The 23,958-nt window shown below is 30.0% G+C and overlaps 2 protein-coding genes and 2 long non-coding RNA genes across 9 annotated transcripts in view; 2 read left to right on the forward strand and 2 right to left on the reverse strand.

The window, feature by feature from the left end:
- Positions 1-175: 175 nt before the first annotated feature.
- On the forward strand, positions 176-2,078 carry LOC141452763 (uncharacterized). Its single transcript, XR_012457605.1, has 3 exons — positions 176-513; positions 1,792-1,846; positions 1,939-2,078. It is a non-coding gene; the product is annotated as an uncharacterized lncRNA (long non-coding RNA).
- A 117-nt stretch (positions 2,079-2,195) lies between these two features.
- On the reverse strand, positions 2,196-12,859 carry Hsl (hormone-sensitive lipase). Of its 5 annotated transcripts, XM_074125157.1 has the most exons (14): positions 12,664-12,858; positions 12,451-12,578; positions 12,213-12,339; positions 11,352-11,541; positions 11,156-11,261; positions 10,967-11,074; positions 10,278-10,468; positions 9,924-10,203; positions 8,244-8,432; positions 8,033-8,161; positions 6,862-7,015; positions 6,393-6,531; positions 5,919-6,044; positions 2,196-3,067 (listed from the first exon to the last, which is right to left on the reverse strand). In XM_074125157.1, exons 2-14 carry the CDS (start codon positions 12,560-12,562, stop codon positions 2,978-2,980), a joined length of 1,941 nt encoding a protein of 646 aa, XP_073981258.1. In that variant the 5' UTR covers positions 12,563-12,578; positions 12,664-12,858; the 3' UTR covers positions 2,196-2,977. The 5 variants fall into 5 exon arrangements, 4 of the variants coding, with proteins under 4 accessions (XP_073981258.1, XP_073981257.1, XP_073981260.1 ...); XR_012457565.1 differs by having other exon boundaries at positions 6,419-6,531; positions 12,213-12,578; positions 12,664-12,859; XM_074125156.1 differs by having other exon boundaries at positions 12,213-12,578.
- Positions 12,860-12,908: 49 nt separating this feature from the next.
- LOC141452761 (uncharacterized) lies at positions 12,909-23,130 on the forward strand. 2 transcript variants are annotated; one of them, XR_012457602.1, is made up of 2 exons: positions 12,909-14,579; positions 21,560-23,130. It is a non-coding gene; the product is annotated as an uncharacterized lncRNA (long non-coding RNA). The 2 variants fall into 2 exon arrangements; XR_012457603.1 differs by lacking the exon at positions 21,560-23,130 and adding an exon at positions 14,787-15,868.
- Sik2 (Salt-inducible kinase 2) overlaps positions 17,436-23,958 on the reverse strand; it is a 113,961-nt gene continuing 107,438 nt past the window's right edge. The window contains exon 9 of the mRNA XM_074125167.1: positions 17,436-21,689. Coding sequence (XP_073981268.1) covers positions 21,537-21,689 — 153 coding nt within the window. The 3' untranslated portion in view covers positions 17,436-21,536. The remainder of the gene's footprint in view (positions 21,690-23,958) is intronic.

Raw genomic sequence — 23,958 nt, forward strand, 5'->3', positions numbered from 1 at the left:
GATACCATCATAAGTAGGTCAGAAAACCGGTTTTGTCAAGAAATGATTATAAACTTATTTTTAGTCACTCCTATTTCTTTTCAAGAATTTTGTATATAATAATTTCTGAAAACATCTTCCAATTAGAAACTATAATAACAGAAAAAGAAACATCAACACAAGTATAATTGTAGGTTCCTGTTGAAACCAAAGAACATTACGTTATCACTTCTAGGGCAATAACTTTCGAGTAACGATGATCAGATAGCTACTGAATTTAGGGTATATGTATAATTAAAATGCAGAATAGTAATTTTTATTTATTATTGTATATTTTTTATTTAGTTGGATTCCATCGTCAAGGAAGGCCGAGAAACAGATGGATAGACCAGGTCTACCAAGGAGAACTGGAGAACGAAGGCAAAGTACAGGAAGGCTGGATACAGGAAGTATTGGTGGTGGCCAGATCTCGGTTCGGGCTGTAACGCCGGATATCTATCTATTGCTATTACGCAATACATCCAAGTAATGCGGGTCTGTATAAAATTATTCAGTCCTGTCTAGTTGATTAATTTAGTTTTAACGAAATTTCTTTTACCTTAAACTTTTTACAAACGATTTGAACTTCTAATTATTTAAACTAATATGTTTTATTATAATGACACGAATTGAATGAAGAAGTAGGTAAATGTTATTTTTTATTTTCTTAGATTAGATGCAGTAGTTTGCCCAGCCTTACGCTAATATGACCCAAAGGTCTTTTGTGATACCCACTAGTTACAGCATTCCCTCCATTCTGGTACTTGAAATCCAGTAAAGTGGCACCAGTTGTGTCTGCTTAATTAAACTCAGATATCTAAAGAGGGACTTTTGAGAAAAGTTCTTTATCGTCCGCAGTATCGAACCCTAAACTGTTGTCCATCTAACCAATAAATCAATAAAACCTTCTTCATGCAGACTATTCTTTTTGTAAATCCTTTTAAAAAAAAATTATCTTTCAGGTAATTCTTTAAATCAATTATTTTTTAGTTATCCCACTCAGTTAAAAAAAAATAAATCTATATAAATAAAAATGTCTCTGAAACTAATTTGTAGTTTTAACATTGCTAAAACTATCTTAAATTGTCAAACCATAACACTTTTTGCAAATCGCAAGAACCAGGTTAGTTTACTTTTGTAACATTGATCCATAATGGTTGGATGCGCAGTTGCTGAAAACTAGAGGTATTTTTCCGTGATGCTTCGAAAGTTTGAGGTCACCAACTATTTTTGGGCGTACGCCTTAGTTTAATGATTTTTCAAGAAAGATGTCAAGCAAAACACTTCTTAATGCATAATCATCAGTATTGTTTTAGTTGGATGCAAGGGTGATAAAAGAGAAAGTTTAAAATTTTCATGGATGAGAATAATAATAGTATAAAACGCTACTGCACTTATTTTTAGCTTACAGCGCTATTAATTTAATAAGTCTTCTTAATATTCTTATATTTTTCCTTGTTTATTAAAAAAAAAAAAAATCATCTAACTTTCGTGTTATTTATCCTTAAACATAACCTTGACTACATATAAGTTCTGATTTATACAAGCTATAAATAATGGAGTATTTGGGTCAATGATTAACTCATATTACCTTCAGTATTTACATATTTTAATGTAAGGAAATCTTTAAAGCTGTTTGTGAGAGAATCAAAATAACTGAAAGATACTAAGCTTTTAGATTTCCCATTCATATTCACTTAGCTTGTCTTCTCCCTAGGGAAAACTTGTTAACTTATAGTCTTTTCTGGGATGTAACCAACAAAATTATTTTAGGTTTACTTGGATGACTCCAGGATGGATGGTTTATGCTATTCTTCGTTGTATTCGGGTGAGCGAAACGAGTTCCCTAGGGTTTGCATTTGTTTGGATAGGTAGACAAAGTTGAAGGGCTGAAGAAGTGTTTTTTTTTTTTAATTCCAGACTTCTAAACTGGCGTTAGAATATTCTAGGGATGGTATTGGAAGATAGAAAGCAAATCTAGATTGAATTGAAAGAATCAGACTGACCACGGTAAAGAATTGTTAGATGACCTCTCGATATTAGCAGGGAAACTAGTTGGAAAAATGAAGTATTTAGATAATATGAGTTTTTGTAACTTTTGTTCATATCTACTACTGCAACATGCATTCATAACTAGGTTTCCAGAAGGTAAAAGTGCAACTATTAAATCTAAAATCTTACATCAGGTTAGTTAAATTTATTTAAAATAAATCAGATGTTAAAATACATAATAATACTGTCAATAATGAAATTAACAATTTGGAATGTTTCTGTTAAAAATTAGTAACAATTAATTAAATTAATAGTTTCTAAAAACAAAGTTAGTTTATGTAATTTTAAAATCATCAGTCTTGATAATTGTTATAGATAATTATACAAAAATATACGGCTGTATTTTGTAATAGTAACGTTAATCGAATAGAAACTATGTTATCACTTGAAGTTTAATTTTTAATTGAAATTTTAATTATGAACATACCTAATGTACTACTACTAATAATAATAAATTAAAGTAATCACCTATTTTTTTAGGCGGAGCTTAACGTCCAACTACCAATTAGGTGTCGTGGACGGGGGCGGAAGCTCATACTTCACTATAAACAATTTTTTTATAATAAATAAAAAGTAGCCAAACGCGGGATTCGAACTGGGAGACTCTTCCCACTTACAAAGCCACGCTCATGACCACTAGACCAACACCCGCCAACAATAATAATAAATTATGCTTAAAGCGTGTAAAAATTTTTAAAAGTGAATAATTTCATATTTAATTCTTACAATAGTTATTATTGTACAATAAAATGGTGAAAAGCTAAATAATTACTAAACGCTTGCTAGCTAATTGCAAGGGTAGTGATTGTAAAAACAATTTTTGTGAAAGCAGATTATAATCACAGATAAATTTATTTTAGTTTATCTCAGCTTATTATTATTTTTATTTATTTCTTTATTTAAACTTTTAGAGACATTCTTCTCCTTTTTCTCCTTGTAGTAGTTCATTAATACATTGTATGCAGATCTTTGAACCTTCATAAGCTTCATTGCTCAGCTGAAAAAAGTAAGTGGAAAGTATAAATATATTATATATGAAACTATATGTTCAAAAAATCTTCTTTGAATATAGGTGGTGGAAGGAAATGTCAAATATTTAGTAAGTAGAGAAGATTGTCCGTCCGGAGGCCGGCAGTGCTGTGGGCACCAATACCCTCAGACTTAAATACAAAATAAAAACTTTAAGGCGAACTGTGATGCAGGAAGGAATATCTTCTATGCATACGTTTTAATTTTAATACAATTAATATTTTTGTAAAGTTTAATAAAGGAATATTTTACTTTGCTTGTTTTTAAATTTATCTGAAATGTCAATTTCTACGAGGGTCGTTTGAAAAGTCCGTGCAAAGTCAGAGAGATAGCACCACTGGCGCGTATAGAGGTTATGTTTAGTTAGCAGCATCTCTTGGAATAACACACACCAAGTTTCAGCCAGATCGGTCTATTTCTTTGTGTTTAGCATTCGTTTGAATCGAGGAAGTCGAGTGATTTTCAAAAAATGGACGAAAAAGAATTTCGTGTGTTGATTAAACACTACTTTATGAAAGGCAAAACGCCTCAGGAGACTAAAGAGAAGCTTGATTAACATTATGGTGACTCTGCACCTTCGATTAGAACAGTTTATAAGTGGTTTCAAAATTTTCGGAGTGGCCATTTGGGCACAAGTGACGCTGAACGTTCTGGACGCCCTGTTGAGGTTACTACTCCAGAAATCATTGATAAAATCCATGATATGGTGATGGATGACAGAAGAGTGAAGGTGCGTGAGATTGCTAGTGCTGTGGGCATCTCGAATGAACGGGTACATAATATTTTGCATCAATATTTGGACATGACAAAGCTATCCGCAAGATGGGTGCCGCGATTGCTCACGCTTGACCAAAAACGAAATCGTGTGAAGTGTTGCAAGGACGGTTTGCAGCTGTTCCAGAAGAATCCGTAGGACTTTAAGCGTCGTTTCGTCACTGTGGATGAAACATGGATAAATCACTACACTCCTGAGACCAAAGAACAATCTAAACAATGGGTTACCAAGGGGGAATCTGCGCCAAAAAAGGCGAAGACCGTTCCTTCGGCCGGAAAGATTATGGCGACTGTCTTTTGGGATTCGCAAGGAATAATCCTCATCGTCTATCTGGAAAAGGGTAAAACTATTACAGGTGCATATTATTCATCGTTATTGGACCGTTTGAAAACCGAGCTGCAAGAAAAACGCCCACGATTGGCCCACAAAAAAAGTCCTTTTCTATCACGACTACGCACCAGCTCACACCTCAGCAGTTGTGGTCGCAAAATTAATGGAAATAGGGTTCCAACTCGTTTCACATCCCCCCTATTCTCCAGACTTGGCTCCCTCGGACTACTATTTGTTCCCCAATATGAAGAAATTGCTGGCGGGAAAAAGATTTTATTCAAACGAGGAGGTGATTGCAGAAACGAATGGCTATTTTTCAGACTTGGACAAATCCTATTATTCGGAAGGGATCAACAAACTAGAGCAGCGTTGGACGAAGTGTATAAGCCTAAAAGGAGACTATGTTGAAAAATAAAAAAGGTTTACCCCAAAAAATTAAGTAGTTTTTATTTTTGCACGGACTTTTCAAACGACCCTCGTATACCAGATTTCTACCAGAAAAAAAAAGGGCATTATCTTAAATTATGGGATTTTTAAATTTGGAAATTATGGGAGGTACAAGCAAGTTTATAATATGAACGAATAACAGATGATAAATGATAGACTCAGTTTATAGAAATGGCTGTTAACTGCAGAGAAATAACTTAGTGGAAAGATTTGAAAATTATTTCATAACTACAGATGTATTAAAAAAAATAAAAATTTAATTTTAGTCAGGCGGTCAGGATCTCCTGAGTAATATTTTGAATGAACATAGTGAACACGTTTATTGAACAGATAAATATTTTCAGTTTAGTAGGACAATGACTTTCTTTTTTTTGTCACATTGTCTGTCTTTTAATTTGTTTTGTTAAAATATTTTGGTAGGATTTTTTTATTTATTTTTGTCACAGTACTTTTTACATGGTTTGTTTTTGTATTACTTCATAAAAATCCACATCTTTACTACAACGTTGATTTATGAGCTACAAATTAATTAGTCAAGCAATGAAATTATTTCAAATAAAGCAACAAAATCCAAGTAACAATTCAGTTAAAATCTCCATTGTTTTAGCAAAAATACTGGAGTGAATCAATTGCCTTAAAAAGAAATTCTTATTCACTTGTTATGGTTTAGAAGATCAAAACATTTTCCTTGCAGAACGGAGAAAAATTCTAAATTTAATTTTAATTTTGGGACTGCTACTGTATATCCATTCTTTTTAATGTAAGAAATTAATTGAAGCACCTAGGATCTTCAATCAATCGTTGCAATCGAGCGTTTGCGCTATGAAACCTTTGGAACGCTGAGACCGAAGGAGATAGTAGCGCAAAAAGAACTAGTAGGGAAAGTCCTCAACCTCTTTAGGAGGGGAGGGTTCGCTTACTAGAACTAAGAAGGGGCTGGCACAATAAGTTTTTTGTGGCTGCGGTGCCGTGGGGCGTAGGTCCCGTCCCATCTAATAATCTAATCTAATTGAAGCACCTATCAATTTAAATGTTTAAATGTAGGAAATATAATTAATAATTGATAAATGCTTATTGAAAAATGCCTAAAAAAGTGTACAATTATTAGACTTAATTAAGTCTTAAAGGGAAATATATTTTTAAAAATATTTAAGTAGACTGAGTAATATATTTAATGCATAAAAGATTTGGATTCACGATTATTGCAACTACCCATCTAAAGAATTGAAAAAAAGTTCTTAATTGAAACAAAAAATATCATACAAACCATTGAGAAATTCAGGAAACCATGCGAAAGTCCAGGAAGTACTACTAATTTAACGCTATTGCCCACTCTTCTTAATTTTTTGGCAAATTCAATGCAATCATCAAGAAATGGATCCAGTTCTGTTGTCTAAAAAAAATAAATATAAATAAAACTGAAGTTTTATGTTTTTTCAGAAAGTGCTCTTGATATATAAAGTAGCTTTGATTAGAATTGGTACGTTCTGGTTTTCGCAAACTTTAAAATAATTTCTTTGATTTTAATCGTCGTAGGCAGCAAATTCATTGCAATGAAGTAACCTAACCGGTCTGCGAAGTTCATCCTTCATCGGAGGTAGGTTAATAAAAGTTTGGTGTATAGATTTCGACTTCACTTACGTTTCCATCTCGCACTACAATTGCGTGTTTATACGATGTATAAAATCAAAGATATTAACCAGTACTGCGAATCTATTTCAACTTAATAATTATTTCATACCAATATTGTAACAGGAGGAAATTTACTTAGAACTTCATCTCCGGCATAATAAGGCGAAATGTATGGATCTTTTGGTATTTCGAAATTTAACATATCCTTTGGGCAGAGCAAAGTTTCTTCGATGTCTTCATCTTCAACGCTACAAAAAAAATAATTATTTGAAATCTTTTTTTTTTTGTTGGGGGGAGATTGTCAAAAATATATTATTCATTAATAAATTATTATTAATAAAATAGTCAGCAAATATGACTAATAATACCAAAGGGTCCCCGAAGACAAAAGCTAAGCATACCAGTTAAGGTTTTAGCTGATTTAGATTTTGTTTGTTTTTTGCGGCCTTCAGAAGGCAATTTTTCGAAAACTGACATCCTACCCAAGCTCCTGACTTCGAGACATATATACCTTTTTTTTTTTTTTTTTTTAAAAAAAAACAAGTTTTCGGAACTTATATTACTAATTTATAACATACCTTTCATCGTCAGGCTTATATTTTGAGTAAGAAAGATAAGTAAACTTGTTCGACAACGAAGAAAACATTCTTGATAGAATTCCAGAATTTGTTTTTTCCTCTTTTAAAGTACAGAGTGCTGGTCTTTCTGACATATTTCCAGCCTCGCTTTCTTCTGTAACAAGAAACAAACCATATTTATTTTATCAACAATTACTTTCTTCCATTGCATATAAAGTATTATATGAATATAGAATTCATTAATAACAAAATTAATAAATAGAAGTGAGAGTGAACAGTTTACATAATATTTAAAAATTGGAATAATATTTTAGAACTGGCATAAAATTAACAAAAATAAATAAAAATATCGAATAAAAATACTTGTTGCTTTCTTTATAGCTAGCGATAATGAAATAATTATCAGTAAAATTTAAATGAGAACTGACCTTATGACTTGCATAACATGATAATTACTTCTCTAGACGATTTAAAAATAAAATTGATAATTTGCAAAAAAAGAAGACCTTCAGGAACAATAAATGGAGAGGATAATTATAAAGAGTATTGTTCCCAATCTCTCAGCACCTAAAATCTTATTATATCATTAACTTCACATTTTTCATGATTGAAAACCTAAAATAACCTTACAATCGGTTAATGTAACATCTAAAATGAGGTTTCTGTTATAGAACAGGTTGTTGTAGGAGGAGCTGAGATTGTTTTTCGCTTAGAACGTTTCTCGATTAGTTCGGATAGCTGGGAATCTTACGTCTGTCCTAGACTGATAAAAGAATGTCTAATACTTGCCAGAAGGTTTAGTACTAGGGGCTTACAGATCCTGAGTCCATTACTACCTTTAATATATGTTAATTCTGTACTTTTGATTCTATACGTACAAACGATTCTTTGAAAACTAATAAAGGATTATAAATATATTGTATATTAATTTTGGCTCCTCAATACTTAAATTAAATTTAAATAAAAAGATAATAAAAATAAAGACTTTTAAATAAAATTATTTTTTCTTGGTTAATTTGACACAAAACTTAATTTTTATGAAATTATTAAAAAATAAATAATAATATAAAACTTTTTTATTGTTTCATCTATTACGATAAATCAGCTGATTTTCTTTTGATTCCCCATTAAAGAATAATTATTAATGCATATAACAACACAAAAGACTTACCTTCAGCAACTGCCGTACCATTCAAGACGTTATCAAAACCATTTCTCTGATTTCCCGAAGCGTCATTCGAACGAAGTTTTCTTTCATGGATTGTGGATCTAGCATAAACTTCTGGAGAACACGCATAAGCTAAGGAAGAATTCTTTTGAAAAAATTATACAACAATATAAAAATAATGATATTACTTAAATAATCTGTAAATCCTTCTTGCCTTTAGAGCACCCCATTAGAAAACCAAATGGTAATAACGGATCCATAACGCATAGCAATCTTGATGGTGATGGTGCAAATGATAGAATTACTGGTACATAGGCTAAAAATAAACCATCTGGTTGACGTACACCATAGTCTATGCTCATCATAGTTACACCAATATTTATGTTAGCGCCAGCAGAATCACCTGAAATGATAGATTATTGTTTTATTATGAATTATTTATTTATTTATTTACTACTCTGTTTATACCATTAGGTTTGCAGAGGGGTTTTATTATGAAATAGCAAACTTTTGAAGTGTCTTTTAAAAACGAAATTATAAAAATAAGCATATTCAAATTCAATCTCTTCACTTTTCATTAAAAGAGATATCAGCTTTCCTCCAATCTTTAACTGTACTTTTCGTACAAGTCAATCTTCTTATCATGTACCTTTTTTTAGGCATGTTTTACAAACTTCAATTTTAAATTTTATTAAGTAGAAAATTAATAAAAGGAGTTACTGATTTAAAGAGAATTGCAAAAGTAAAAACATTTTACCAACAAGACTTGTTTGGTAATTTAGAGCAGCATAATTTTTTTTATTTCTTATCAATATAATATATGATTCACGCAATTCATCTGTTTGCAGTTAAATGACCTTAAAGTCAGATATGCAGACTAGCGAAAAAAACCTAATTTCTTCAACTGATCTAATGTCTACATAACATGCCTCAGATCTGACTAACGACCTTTACTGTTGAATGTTTCCACTTTTATTAAAAATACATTACCACTTCTTTTTAAAAAGAGTACTAATAAATAAGCACCGCTTTCTAAGAGGAAAAGGTTGTTTCAGAAAAGTTTGCTTCTATTTTCAACTAAATAAACATCTACAATGTGAAACACGGTAGAAAATCCCCAGTAGCAGATATTACAAAAGGAACTGACTGACAAAATGCCTTGGAATCAACCATTTTGTTCCAGAATTAGTTTGAAATGGATTTAAATATTAAAATATCTATAAAAAATAAAACAATCTTTTAAATTAAATTTCAAATGGATTCTTTTTTCCAAAGAGGTCTTTGGGCACCTCCACTTTTCTGTAACGTAATTCGGCTGTCAACTCAGAGCATTTTTTTTTTCTATCTACTGCTCCTTGAACTTCTACCTATAAAACTGTTCTTCTCTGGTCGACATTTTTTGCTTTCATGAGGTTGTTATTTTCGAAACTAATGTAGTATTTAAGATCAGCACCATTTTTCAACCAATGATGATGATGTCAGTGCAACTAGTTTACTTATCCGACTCGTTGCTTTTAATCTAGTAAAGGTGGCATGTTATGTGTACATAAGCTGAGATTTCCTTCTTTTTGCCGCATTTTCGGCACAGTATTAAACGCTGAAGTATATTATTATTTGCGGTTGCAAGAACAAGAACTCATATTTTCGATACACAATTTTTTTTAAACCTGTAGGCACTAACTAGTTTTTTGTAAATATTATATAAAAGAAGAAGGATCTTTGCTGCTGTCTTTTTTTACCATTTGAAATGCCTCACTTTTCCCTTTCTTCCACAATTTTTTGTTTATATTTATTTCCGACTTTTACAATATTATCTCTTGGGTTTATTAGTCTGCAGCAACACTTTGAAGAAAATCTATTGTTAGGTTCAAATAAAATAACCATATAAACAAACCTGCTAAAATAATTCGTTCTCCGGTTGCACCAAGCAATGTTACATTTTCCAGAGCCCAACAATAAGCATAAAAAGCTTCTTCCAGTGCTCTCGGGTAAGGTGCTTCTGGTGCAAGTGAATAATCTATAGATAAAATAGGACAATCCAGCGCTAATGCCCATTGGCGTAGATAGGTTTCATGGGATCTAGAACTTTGTGCCACAAAACCTCCCCCATGGCAATGTATAACGAGATTTGGAGAGGGAAATTTTATCCCACTAGTCCCAGCTTGGCAGTTTTCCTAAAAATAAAATATATAAACAAACAGAAGAAATAAATGAAATAAAACTGAACTGATATAATACTGTAACACACCATTCCCAAACGCGAGGAGGCTGAAATTAGACGAACAGACAATGGCGCTGATCCTATCTGTGCTGATGGAACTGGAATATCAACTACTTTTCCATTGTTATTTGGAAGAGTTAATGGCTGAGGTTGTAAGACTATTAATCGGTTAACTGCTAGAGATGGACTAACAATACTTGGCAAACGCTGCATCAATTCTAAAAGTTTATAACTAAATTAAGTTACAGTTAATGTTATATTCAAAGTTAAAGTATTTGTTCATATGAAGTGTGTGGTTTCATGTAATTGAATTTAGAACTCAAGGGAAAATCTGCGACGCAATGAAATTATTGGGGACGTTAATTATACGGAGAATTAACGGATATAGCAATACGCGGTCGCCTTTATCTGTCATACGAATCATTTTGTTTACATAAATCTTGGATTTAGGAAGATCATCATTAAATTGGTAAAGTATGAAGAGGCGGCTAGTATAACACATCTTCTTAAGCAACTAGAGTTTTAATATATGTTCGACTTACAAATCACTTTTTAATTTGTAATCAAATTACAGAATTAACATTAGAAATGCCCTACTTTTCCCTTTCTTCCACAATTTTCTGTTCATATTTATTTTCAGTTTTCACAAGATTATCTCATAATTCGCTAATTATACACTTCATATGTAAATTTGAAATAAAAATTTTAAAACGTACCCATTTCACCTAGAAACCAAAAATTTTTGCAAAATTCAGCAGAGGCATATCTTGAAATATTTACAATTCTTTTCGCTCTTAATTCTGGGTCAATTAAATACTTACTACCTGAAAACAAAATAAATTTAGTAATAATCTTAAAGGTTTTTAACTAACACAACAATTTGTGTTTACAAAATTTTTGCTTACATTTCACAAGAGGGTCGATTATCCTTCCATCACAATAGTACATTTCACTAAATGAAGCCATCAAAGTACACAAGGCTCTTAAAACTGTTGCCATAGAATCACAAAACTAAAATTAAAAAAAAAATTGGGGAAGAAATTAATTGAAAAGGGAGTACCGAAAATTTATGTTTATTTAAAAACTTCCAAATTAAGATACCTGAATTCCTAAACACCGTCCGTAAAAACAAGTCTGGCTAAATCCATCATCAATTGAAGACACAATTTCTTCTAAAGTATGGCCATCAGTGGGGAACAACATTCCATTTTCACAACTATCTAGTAATGTTTTCATATACTGCATCAACACCGTGAGTGATTTTAATGTATCAGCATAGGCAGTAATCTCTCTTAAAATTAAAAAATTAAATATGATGTAACATTACGAAAAGTACGAAACTTGAAGTGAAAAGTAGCACCTAAATTTGTTTTCTGATACAAAAGTTTTATTTCAATTGCAAAAAAACTGTCTTAAAGGACAAAGAATTTAAAATGAAGGGTATTTAACTTCTGTAGAATAATTCAAGAGTAGAGGAGAATCTGAGTTTTCACGGAGTAATGGATCATAAAATTCTGCTTCAAGTAAAAGCTGAACAGTCTTTTGAAAATGTTTGGCTACTTTAATGAAAAACTAACAGAACAAGAAAAAAAAATATATACATCTATACTGAGTAACCTATCTCTCAGCACACTATTTTGTTTTCCCTGAAAATAGAAACACTACCTATCTTATCAAAATTCTATCACTCCTCGAAAATATATTATCAATTTCAGCTTTTAAAGGAAAGAACAATTTATTCTTTAAGGTGCAAAAAAAAAACCCGGGACTCTCGACAGCACTGAGAGCTGATTATGAATGCAATGAGAAATAACTTACTAAGTTAGCTGATTTAAAAATAAGCTTTATTTGCCATTAGTTTCCCTAAACTTTTGTATTTACATGAATAGGTTTAATTTAACATGCAATCATTACGTGAAAAAATAAAAATTAAAAACTCATTTAAATAGACATTCCACTTACTTCAAATAATAATCCCTGCGAAAAAAATAGGAAACCCTATTTGTGCTAATATCTTTGGCAACATTCTTAGTTTTACACGCCACTATCTCAACAATATTTAAAAAACTACGATATCCGCTAGCTTTCACTGTAGAATCAAAATCAAATTCATCTACTCTTAAATTAATGTCATTTATCAAATTATCAAGCTTCTCGGTTGAATGCAATATCTGTTGGAATTTTTCATAAATTTTCTTACACGAATCATTTTTCTCTTTTCCAAAAAATTTAACATTATCCTCAGCAAGATCTCTTAATTCAGAAACGGTCTCTGGCCAAGTAGACAGTGCAATTATATCTGGTCCAGTCATTATTTTAATTGAAAAACTATAAGATTAAACAAAATTATGGATTAAACTGAGCAATGAAAAACATTAATAAATCAATATTTAAATACAAAAAGAAACAGTACCTATCGAATGTCTTGATAACTTCTTTGCAAAAATATTAATTTAAAGAATTTTACGTATCTGACTGACAATCATCTTCGTGTGAATTAGCTAAAACACAATAGATAGTTTAAACGGAAACAAAACAAAAATTTTGCTAATAACCTCGAAGCACTCTCTGAAGGTCTAAACTGAAATGATTACTGAATAAATTATTTAAATTATACCCCACTATTAACCTTCTTATATACAGCTGATTCATTATCAAACAGCTGCCTGCCTCTCATTATCAGACCCAGGTTAAAAATGTGATTCTTATTGAGCCATCAGGATTTATAGAAGTACAAGTGCGCAGCTAGATTTTTTCGGAGTGTAATTTGGTTTGACAAGTAAATACAGTACTTTTTCAAGTTAAAACTATCCTTTCAATAACACACCCACAATCATTTTCAATAGAATTATCTCAGGAGATTATGTTTTTAAAACCATTTAGACAATTTACTCTCTTCGAGTTATAAAATCAATAATAATTCATAGCCATTAATAATTATGTATTTAAGATTAAAACTGATATTTTTGGAAGGCTCAAAAATAAAAGTATCAGGGGGTACGGCACTAAAAAGTATTTGCAAAGCTAGGACAACTGGTGTCTTTCAATGAGCTAGTTTGCTTCTTTGAGGGCATTATCGGCACCGGGCAGTATTCTCTCTTTGTAGATAGCACTGTTCATCACCGGACAGTGAGCTGTGTCTAATTCCTTTTTTTTTATAGCATGTTATTGTAAAAGTAATTTAATAGTAATAGTTACCAAAAAAAAAAAATCATTTTCAATCAAAATAAAATTATTAAAATTACTAAGCCAATGTGTATAACGAATTGGAAATATAAACCCTCCAACATTCAAAAAGTTTTAGTGAATTCCACTTTAAATAAACTGGGAAAGTCCTAATATTTGTCAATCGATGGCAAATGCATTATCAAAATAAACACATCATGAAATAAGCACAGATCTTCATCTCCCACCCTCTGGCAGATTAATAAACTAGCAAAAATAGTTGGTAATTGATAATAAATTACGGATCTACGTTACTCTCCTTCTAGATTCTTATCGGCAGTGGAGGTTTTGGAAAGTGGATTTAATATTGTATACTTACCTTTGAGTTTATTGATTTTTGAATTACCATTTTTGAAACAAGAACATGTGTCTATAAAACTGCGGCAATTTTTTTTAATTTTTTTTTTCTTATACCGCACTAAAAAAGTATCCAGGGTAATACTCAAATGGTCATTAAGAAATCTAGTATAGGGTCTACAGATCAAACAGGGAAAAAGATTTGAAGATTTAAAATACCGAGAGTTTTCTAATCAATCATATTATGACGGCGTGGATGGAATAAGAAAGTCGGAGCCCTAGCTAGGCAAACGCCCGTACGTCCACTTAAAGAACCTGAAGCTGTTGTAGAGTAAGCGATAGTTTTCTTCGTGAGGAGTTAAAGAAGGGAGTAGAGACGTGCAGTGGCAAACTCTGGATCAGTCTTCTTGGTATGAGACAGGCGAATATCTGTTTAGGGAATAATAACCATGACAGATCTGAGGCTTATCTGCACCTGAATAAATGTAAATTGCAAACTGGGACACAGAGGGTATCTGAAGAAATTTGGTTTCAGAATGTCATGGTAAATGCAGATTCTTTCATGAGATGGGGGAACTCCAATACACCTCCTAACTAACTGTAATGCAGTTGTTCAAGGAAGATTCAGAGGAAAGGGTAACAAATGCTGGAGAAGGACATTAGAACCCTCTCAGATCCTAGGATTTGTACGTTCGAAGGGATTCGCCTGGTACCAGCAAGGGAAGGCACACTAGACCTCTAAGTCGCATTGCAGACCATACCAAGAAGAAGAAGAAGAAAAAAAGTACCTCTACAGACTTAAATAAGGTGCCTATTATTTTATGTTCTAGTTTTAAATTACCCAATCTACTTTTTTTTCTCAAGTCATCATATTAAAACAGAAAATAAGTTAAAAAGCATTTGTAAGACATTGTATTTTCATCTAGTGGATATAAATTTATGTAGTTTATTTTTATTGTGTAACACTTCTTATTAAAAAACACTTAACTTTGACAATTTTTTCTGTTTCTATAGAAGATAAAATACCCAAATATTCATTAAAATGTAGGGCACATCCTCGTTTATATTCATATCTCTAACAAGAGGTGTTAAATTGGAAAAAAAAAGGAACTGAAATAAATCAGAATTTAGATCGAGTAGACTTGGAAGCCTGGTGAAATAATCTCATACTACATTCAAATAAACAGTTTATTTTTTTCGTTTTTTGTTAAATATTTTGATGTACCTATATGGATTTTATCAATCATAAAATAAATTATGAATTCATAATCATAAATGTATTATGAAATCAAATATATCCAACTTTTTTACAATATAAAATAAATCAATTAAGAATTACTCATAAATAACTCTAAATATCTTTTGCTTTTAAATTTAAATTGATTGTCGTTTGGGGTGTACAAATTTTGAATTGTTTGCAAAAACTGGCAAAACAATCAACAAAATAGGTGTGCAACAAAGGTATATATTTTCTTTCTTTCTTTCTTCATTTAAACCAAGAAATAATGTACATACTGAAGAGTTATAATTAGTTTTTTAAAAAGTTTAATAAATAATACTAAAGGAATTACTCGACCATAATATTTACTTTGGTTCCCATTTAAAATATAAAATTAGTTGAAAACAATTCGGATATTTGCTAAAAAATATTTTTATTAATGGCATTTATTATTTCGCATACACCAATTAATGCTTATTTACAAGGTCAATTTTTTTTATTCCTTATACATTTTTATAAATCTAGAAAATATCCGGTTTTTTTTTATCCGACCTTGAAAATTGCCTTGTTCTGATATAATTTAATCATTTTAACTTTGGGTTATATCATATTTATGAATAAGATTAAAATGTAGATAATTATGTAAATATCTGTAAAAATCAGAAGAACAAGAACAATAAGTAGTCACTTGTGTCCTGCTTCACTTGGCTGTTTTTTATTTTTTGCCAAAACTTCATTACATCATTTATAAACTTCCCATCAGCAGATCAGAAAATAAATGTTACATTTTGAAGCAATATTGGCAACAACACAAAGAGGGTTTTAGCAAAACAATCTATAGAAATATTTCGTTGAGCAAAATAAGAACAATAATCAGGCGGAGGGAGAATCTTAATATCTACCTTCTCGTTGAGACCGTCTGGCTTCTGCTCCTTGTTCCAGGCAAACATAATCGGTTAGTCAACATATAGTCAAACTGAGGCAAGTCCTGGTTTTCACAGTTGAGATTGGGATCGCAGGATGGGCACGACGAGCCTTGTTCACTAGTTTTCAAGGAAATGCATACAATATTTGTGTGTGTGTTTTTTTTATTGATTTGCTTCTTAACAATGCATCTCTTTATTATGTTGTTAACATTTCAAGAATTCGTCTTAAATGCATCTACGGCATATTACAATACTGCCGCCTTCTAAATACCATTACTCACTAACTCATTACTGTGTTGAGATAACTCCTCATAAATGAAAAATTACCTGTTTCGTTGTACACATAATTAGATTGCATAAATGCCAACAATTTCTATGTTTTTATTATTATGAATTGTGTGATGTAAATATCAATATTAATGTTGAGCAGTACTCACAAGTAATTTTATTATTTTAAATATTCATTTATAATAAAAAATCAGCGCAATTATTTTCAGATTTGTAATACAATTCACACTTTATTAATTTATTATAAACATTTATTTTGTTGTTGTATTTTATAACATATTTTCAACAAGAAAAGAAAAATTATAAACAAAAAGAATATCATTCTACTCTGACCAGCAGAGATGTAATTGCACCTTTGGTTCTTTTATAACCGTTAATAAATTTACATAAGCTTTTAACACAATTTTTGTTATATAGCTATTGTCAGCTTGTTATATGATTAATTTATATGTAACATTACACTTCTAGCTAAATCTACAATAATTATTGCTAGTAATATTATTTTATTATATTGAAATGAATTTACTTTTTTCATTTTTTTAGGGAATCTTGCTATTTTTTTAAACAATTTTTCATTTATAAATAATTGTGATTAATATATGAATATACTATTACTAATCAATTAAATGCCTACAAATATTTATTCACTCATTCATGAAGTTTTAAGAAACTCCATGTTACACATTTAAATTAGTTGACTTGGGACTTTTCAGTTTATGTATTTTCTATTATTTTTAAAAGATTTATTTAATACCTATCGATTTAAACTGAAAAAACTAAGTTTATTAATTATTTCATTTTATTATTCATTAAATAACAATATGTGCATACATATAATTAAAAAGGAAAAGTGTACTGCATCAAAAATAAAATTAAGATACCTTTATTATTAATTTTTTTTTTTTAACATAAACTCACAACCATAATTCATTCAATATGGGATTGTGGAACGATCCATCCTTGATTTTTAAAAGAATAAAACATAAAAGTGCCGCAGATGAAATTTTGTTATAAGTTAAGTAAGTGCTTAAATTTGCAGTTCATGCAGCTAATTATACAAATCAAATTTCAACAATTTGCCTACAAAAAGTAGAGGATTACATAATGTATGTATAAAAAATTAAGAGAGCAACATTCAAACCTTTGGGTGATTTATCACTTTTATAAAATTTAATTTTATTTCTATGAACAATATAATATTTTTTTACAACTTTTAAAGCTTAGTCCATGCTTGGGTACAGAGTCGTAGTGCTATCGTCTACTTTAACATTGTTCATTGTCAATAAAATAATTTGTTTCTAGACATTTATCTTACGTTCTTAGCTACGGAAAATGTCCAAGACCATAATTGCAATCAAATTGAGTGTTTCTCTCTGCGAAATCGCAACTTGCAGTGTTTGGATCATTCATTAAGTGAAGAAAGAAATTGAAATTAGAATTTTCTGTAAATCAAACTTTATTCTTTTGAAATTTAAAAAATGGAAGACAGTATACCTATGTATAGTATAGTTTAGAAATTGGAATCGGTGTTAATCACGAATAGCAAGTGCTCAGGTGATCTGAGCAGTAAAGCTATTGTTTAACTATAGAAACTTTTAATTGGCTCCATCAAATAAATCTTAATCTGTCTCTAGGTATAAGTATATGCTTCTTGATTTTACTTCTTATCATGAAGCTAAAAAAAAATTCGTGGTGTTCAACCTATCGGGTGAGAATCCATTTTTTAAATTCCGCACTGAATTTATACGTGACAACAACGATCTCTGGCCGAAATTAAATGTAATGTATTTGAACGAATTCTTGCGATCTCTGCAAATTTTCTCACAGTCACTCTTAAATATTTGACTATCATAGGACATTGAGATTGTGTCGGTAAAATAAGATAAAATTTTCCTGATTGCGTTTATTCGTTGATGTTTCTCTAATTTATCCAATAAACAAATGGAAGAAAAGTGTAGTGCTGTGATAAGTGATAACGTTCTCCCTATAAGAAGAAAGAGGAGAGGTAAAGTGCTCTAGCTTCACAGACTGGATAACCGTATGATTTACATGATTCTTGAATAAATGGGTAGTCTACTTCTTTTCTTGGAATTTTCTCGGAAGGAGGTATTGGAGGAACCTCTCTTTCAGTCTCTGGCTGTGGCATTGTTATTTCAATATTCAAAGATTCATTTTTTGGAAGCAGAGAAAGTCGAAGAGAAGCTGTAGCCCATTATATTAGTCATTATAATTGTAATTATATTAATCATTATAATTCCCCACCAAATAATCTATGTGCTTAGTTTATTTTTAAACAGTAATAAAAAAAAAAAAAAGATCTTTATTTGCAGTTAATTCATACTTTATAAACTGCGGAAAAGGTAGTTTATTTATTATAAAATTATTGTTTTCTTCTCATACGAATTTTTATCCAAGTAGGACTAGGCTTCTACGGCGGATATTGATACTGATAGACTTACGGTCTTGAATGAAGGTATCGAAACTGCAATCTTGAAAACTTTATTGCTTTACGTTCTTATTAATGGAATAGTATTATTATTTATGTCTAAATTTCTTTTTATTTACAACTTGTTTTTGTTATATAGGTTTTGCAGCAGAAGCTTTATTTTTCTTAATCACTTATTATTGTCAAGTGGACAATTATCAATACATTAAAAAAGTAACGAGATTTCTTTTTGCCGAAGGTTTGGACTTTTCTTAATCCCAATTTTCACTAAAGATTGATTGATTAATTTTTATATAAAATAGTGATAATTATTTTTTTTTTTTATATTTTAAACCCTGTTCTTCGAAATAGCTTTAAAATTTGTATTTAATTTGATTTTCTATTTTCAATTCTTTTATTCGATAAAATATATTTTGTTTTTATAATGTAAATTTGGTTAAGCATGCAATTTTTTAATAATTATTCTGAGTAATTATTGAAGAGCTGATTAGTAATATTAATATTTTGCCGTCAGGTATGATTTAAGTTTAAACCTTTCGGTGAAAAATTGCAATATTTGTCAACAATTGGTTTACATTAATGAATGTACTAGTGATAATGCTAGTGATGAGAATAAAATCCACCAGCAGACATTTTAACGATGAATAAGCTAATACTGTTCTTACATGTTAGCAAGCTTTTCTGATCAAAATAAAGAAAGACGTACAAGTGGACTACTCGTAAGGGGAAATTTCTCTTTAACAAAAAATAATTAAACAAAAATTGAAACGTCCTGATATCTACATAGACGTTCGCTGAAGACTATAATGTTGACAATGAAGTGTATTTATCATTATATTTTTTACAATAACGAAAAAATCTATGCATGCTTACTGTTTGTCAACATTATTCACGAATTTTTTTCTAATTAATGTGAAAAATTGTTTCCGATCCAAAGTTTGTTTTTACTAGTCGAGCAATTAATTATTGAAAAATACTGCCCTTTTTTATACTGAACTGGAAAATACTGTACTTCATTTTTATGGATTTTTTTTTAAGATTCGTTTTCCTTTTTTCATGAAAAGCTATATTCTGCTCTTCGGCTATGAATAATTTTTCCTAAATTCTTGACAGTGGGCTATCATAAAATTTACTTTCTATTATTTTCTATTTGCCCAATTATTTCTATCCACTTCTGTAAGATTAAGTATTGATTAGTTCGATATTATTATTTTTAACTAACTTTAATGGCTTTCTTTTATTTGGGGCTTATTCAATAATCGAAACGTTACTGAGATTAATTTGTTCGTATTTCTATTTGGAAGTTCGTTTATGCAATGAAAAGGCCAGATATATGTTTTCCAATACTGAATTATTTTGTGTGCCAAAATTTAATGTTCACATATGATATCAGATGGGGAAACATTAATAGAAGACTTGAATATGGCTTAGAAAAGTAAAATAAGCTGCAACTCTTGAAATGCAGGAAATTTCAGTAGTGTGACGATTCTGTCACTTTTACAGTTCAGTTTGAAAATGAAATTCTAAATGGCCAACTCTGCATAGCAGTATCTGAGCTAAATTTTCCAGAATGGAAGGAAATACTATTTTAAGCTTTCCCGAAAGTGATGCCGATGCAGCTTAATGCCGGTAGATTCAAATTTAAGTTGTAAGACTCAATTTTTTAAAAAATCTATGCGGTTTTTTGTTTATGATTTCCAAACTTACTCTTTCCTTTACCGTTTTCATGATGTTCAAAACATGTAATCCTGCCATAAAATTCGCTACCATGACTTATTAAATATTTATTCGTGTTCCGAATGAAAGTTACGAGTAAATTAAGTATATTTAGACAGAATAAGTGAGACACACCAAGAACAGGTTTTTGGTGTACAGTGCAATTCAAGTGCACAGACGACTTTCAGAATGTTGGCCTTTTCAGAGAGCACTTCTTTTCCAACAGGCCAAGAAACTATAGAAGTTCGCAGAAAAAGAAAGATTAAGGCTAGCACCTATCTGACAGTTCTTTTCATCAAAATAAAATCAATTGTTCAGAAATGTTTCTCACACAAGTACAATTTATTAGCAACGGATTTGAAAGAAGCAAAAAAAAGAAAAGTTAATTACTATCGCAATATCTAACGATAGTTAAAAGAATTATTTCTGATTTTCGATAAAACGAAAAAACGAAACAACTTGCAGTGACTCAATGCAACTGTGCAGAATAAATTAATAAAATTGAATAACCAATTCCAGATAGTAACATTTAATTTAATTGTAATTATTTTTAGGGAAGAATAACATTTTCTTGAGTGCCGCGCCGCGAAAATCTGTTATCTTTGGATCTATCTAATCCCCTTTGCACGTGTCAACAAAGTAATAAGTAGCATGAAAGAGTAACATTTAATTATTTTAGACGGAAAGCATTTGAATTAAAAACTGAAATAATCTCTAAAATATCATCAAAACTTTTTCATTGTAATTAAATTTTCTTCATTTTGCAGTTCTCTTCCATGAGCTCATTTTTCCATCTAATGAATTTCGTTATTTTTTTTAAAAAAAATCCTAAATTAATAAATGAAACATCTTTCCCGCTTCAACATCTGTTTAATGAAATTGAAGCAATTCAAATATTTATAATTCTTTAGTTAAGTGGTGCATTAATTTACAATATTATTTTTATTTACAATTAAATCAGGTGATCAATTGTTTATTATTAATGGCCATTCATACCTATTTGTTACACCACGTACCTTTGTATTTATAAATTCAATTATCTTACGTTGGATATGTCATAACTTAAATATTATTATAAATATTGCCTTATTTTCTAATCGATGTGCCCGACGTTTAATTATAATTTATTCTGCTAATAGCTATCATTATTATTATTTTTTTAATATTGTTTACATTAATTCCATTTGTTCAGTTAATTCTAAAATTGGGCTCTCACTGAGTGACTGCATGGTCGGCGTAACGTTGCTAACACATTGAGGCCACAATAAGCCTGTAGCTGATAAGAGTTGATTATTTGTCCCAGTTGTACCACTTGGAGTGATCTGTGAACAACATCATTCTCACCAACACATGCGTTATAAAAATGGAAACGTTACAAAAGAAAGTGACGAAGGTTGAATTAAATGGTCAGAGTTATTAATAGTGCAATTTATAGTTCATAATAAAAAATTAATTGTCAATCCTTTGAAAACGTTTTAAGTAAAGTATATCAAGGAAAATGTCGAAGTATAGAGATGATTAAAACTTAAAATATTTATATTATAATTTAGACAATCTTTTTTCAAAATTCTCTAAAGATTTTACATTAAACTTAGGATTAGTTAAACTTAGTGGTGCTTCTGCATTTTTTGGAATAAGCGAGAATAAGAATACATAAGGAAAGTAACCTAGTTAAGTCTAGTTCACCATACGCGGGGGTTCTGGGTTTACCGTTGGCTGTAATTTGATTTACCACACCTAGCGATATACAGTCGCCTCTCTGAACGGCCGCCTCTCTGAACTACTTCTTATAAGAGTACTTCGGATAAGAGTTATTTCCACACAGAGTTTAGGGAGGTAGAGGAGATGAGCAGAGCTATGGTAGGGATCGGTCTTTTAGGACTACGGCTAATGTAGATCTGTCAGAGGGAATTATAACCAGTGCCAAAGGTTTAAGTACTATCCCAATGCATTGTCGACTAAGAGGACAACTGAAGAACTGGGCTGGAAACGTGACAGCAAATGCAGTTTCTGTGGAGTAATGTATTCAAGTTAATATTTTCTAGTAAATTCATCTATAATTTTCTTCATTTATCGATGTAAAAAAAGATTAAGGGCAGGTTACTTGAGGAAAACGTTTGCAAAGGATTTCAAAAAATGTTTTACTTTTTTGATAAAATAAAAAATAAAATAACATTAAAAAAAAGTGCTATATACATTAAACTAAACTATTAATAGATTTAATGCCATCTACAATTAAGTTATTATTCTAATCATGCAGTGTTCTCACCCTACAGAACCAATTCATCTAGGTTTTAGCATGCATTATAACTAAAATTGCCCGAGCTGTTTAACACTTTTACCGGGATTTATAAGGATTTGTTATTAAATAATTTCAATTTAAGTTAATAATAAGAAATCAAAAAACAAAAATTTAATTCATTCGTTTATTATGAATTCTCTCTCACTTAATACTAAAGTTTGTTTCAAATGTCTTATAAAATTTTTGTTTTAATACAAAGAGTTATTTATAAGTAATTGCTAAAAATTTATGATATATGAATGATAAGTCACTAAATCTAATGACTCATGAATCTTACATATTTTTTTTATGTACACTATAATAAGTTAAGTGTATCATTAGGTGCAATACACAAAAATGAATGCTTGCTAAAAAAGTAATAAATAAAAACTAAAAAAAGAAAAAGCTAACAATTTGAAATTTTTAGGCACATGGAGTTATGAATGTGATTAAAAAAAAAAAAAAAAAGAAAGAAAATAAAATCATGTTTAAGAGAGATGAACTTCGAAAAGATTTTACTTAGATCCAAATTATTAAGATTTCTAATTTAATAAACAAAGAACAGAATAAACAAACAAAAAATAATAAACAAAACAAAAAATATATAATATTCTCTTTTTGCATCACTTTCTAATTTTTCAGTTTTATGAATAAAACAAAAGTTTTAGAAAACAAAAATTGTAAATATTATATTATAAATAATTCAAAATTAAATATAAAAAATAATTCACAAAATTAATGGTAACTGAACATATCTTGTCGTCGTCAGGTTTCTTCTTTATAATTATTTAAATTATTTTACATAATGAAAACAATAAATTGATTCCTAAGATAGAAACATCTCTAGATGTTCTTAAAAATTTAAAACGTCGCAAAATGTATTTACATTTTTAATAAAATAATGAAAAAAGAAAAAAAGTGTCCAGTTTTTGGTTAACATTAAACTAATTTTATTATTAAAAAATCAAATATTATTTTGAAGCCAAAATACTCATGAAATTGAAATATACATCATAAAATCTAATGACAAATAAAAAAAATAAACAGTTTTTATCATCAAAATGTTTTACTTTTCTGATTTTTCATAATTATGTTCCCTTGGAAGTATGTTCATTCAAATGGTTTTTAAAAATAAATAACAAATTAGTTATTATCAAAACTAAATTTTATTTCTTAAATGGATATTTAAGGCTTTCAGATTTGTAAAAATGCAAGAACAAACGGGAAAAGAAAGCTCTATATTATGCGAAAGAAGATAAAATGAACATATTTTTCAACTGAAATAAACCAACTAATTTTATTATTAACTG

This window comes from Rhodnius prolixus, unplaced genomic scaffold (assembly GCF_049639745.1).
Source record: "Rhodnius prolixus isolate KJV_2025 unplaced genomic scaffold, Rpr scaffold_3, whole genome shotgun sequence".
Classification (NCBI taxonomy): domain Eukaryota; kingdom Metazoa; phylum Arthropoda; class Insecta; order Hemiptera; family Reduviidae; genus Rhodnius; species Rhodnius prolixus.

What these genes read in the sequence shown, in the direction of transcription:
- Hsl (XM_074125156.1), bottom strand. Translation starts at nt 12,562, where the DNA reads ATGACTGGACCAGATATAATTGCACTGTCTACTTGGCCAGAGACCGTT. An exon ending in TGGTACGGCAGTTGCTGAAG is followed by an intron (nt 7,016 to 8,032) that starts GTAAGTCTTTTG and finishes TTCTTGTTACAG; the next exon opens with AAGAAAGCGAGGCTGGAAAT. An exon ending in TTCCTCCTGTTACAATATTG is followed by an intron (nt 6,045 to 6,392) that starts GTATGAAATAAT and finishes TATTTTTTTTAG; the next exon opens with ACAACAGAACTGGATCCATT.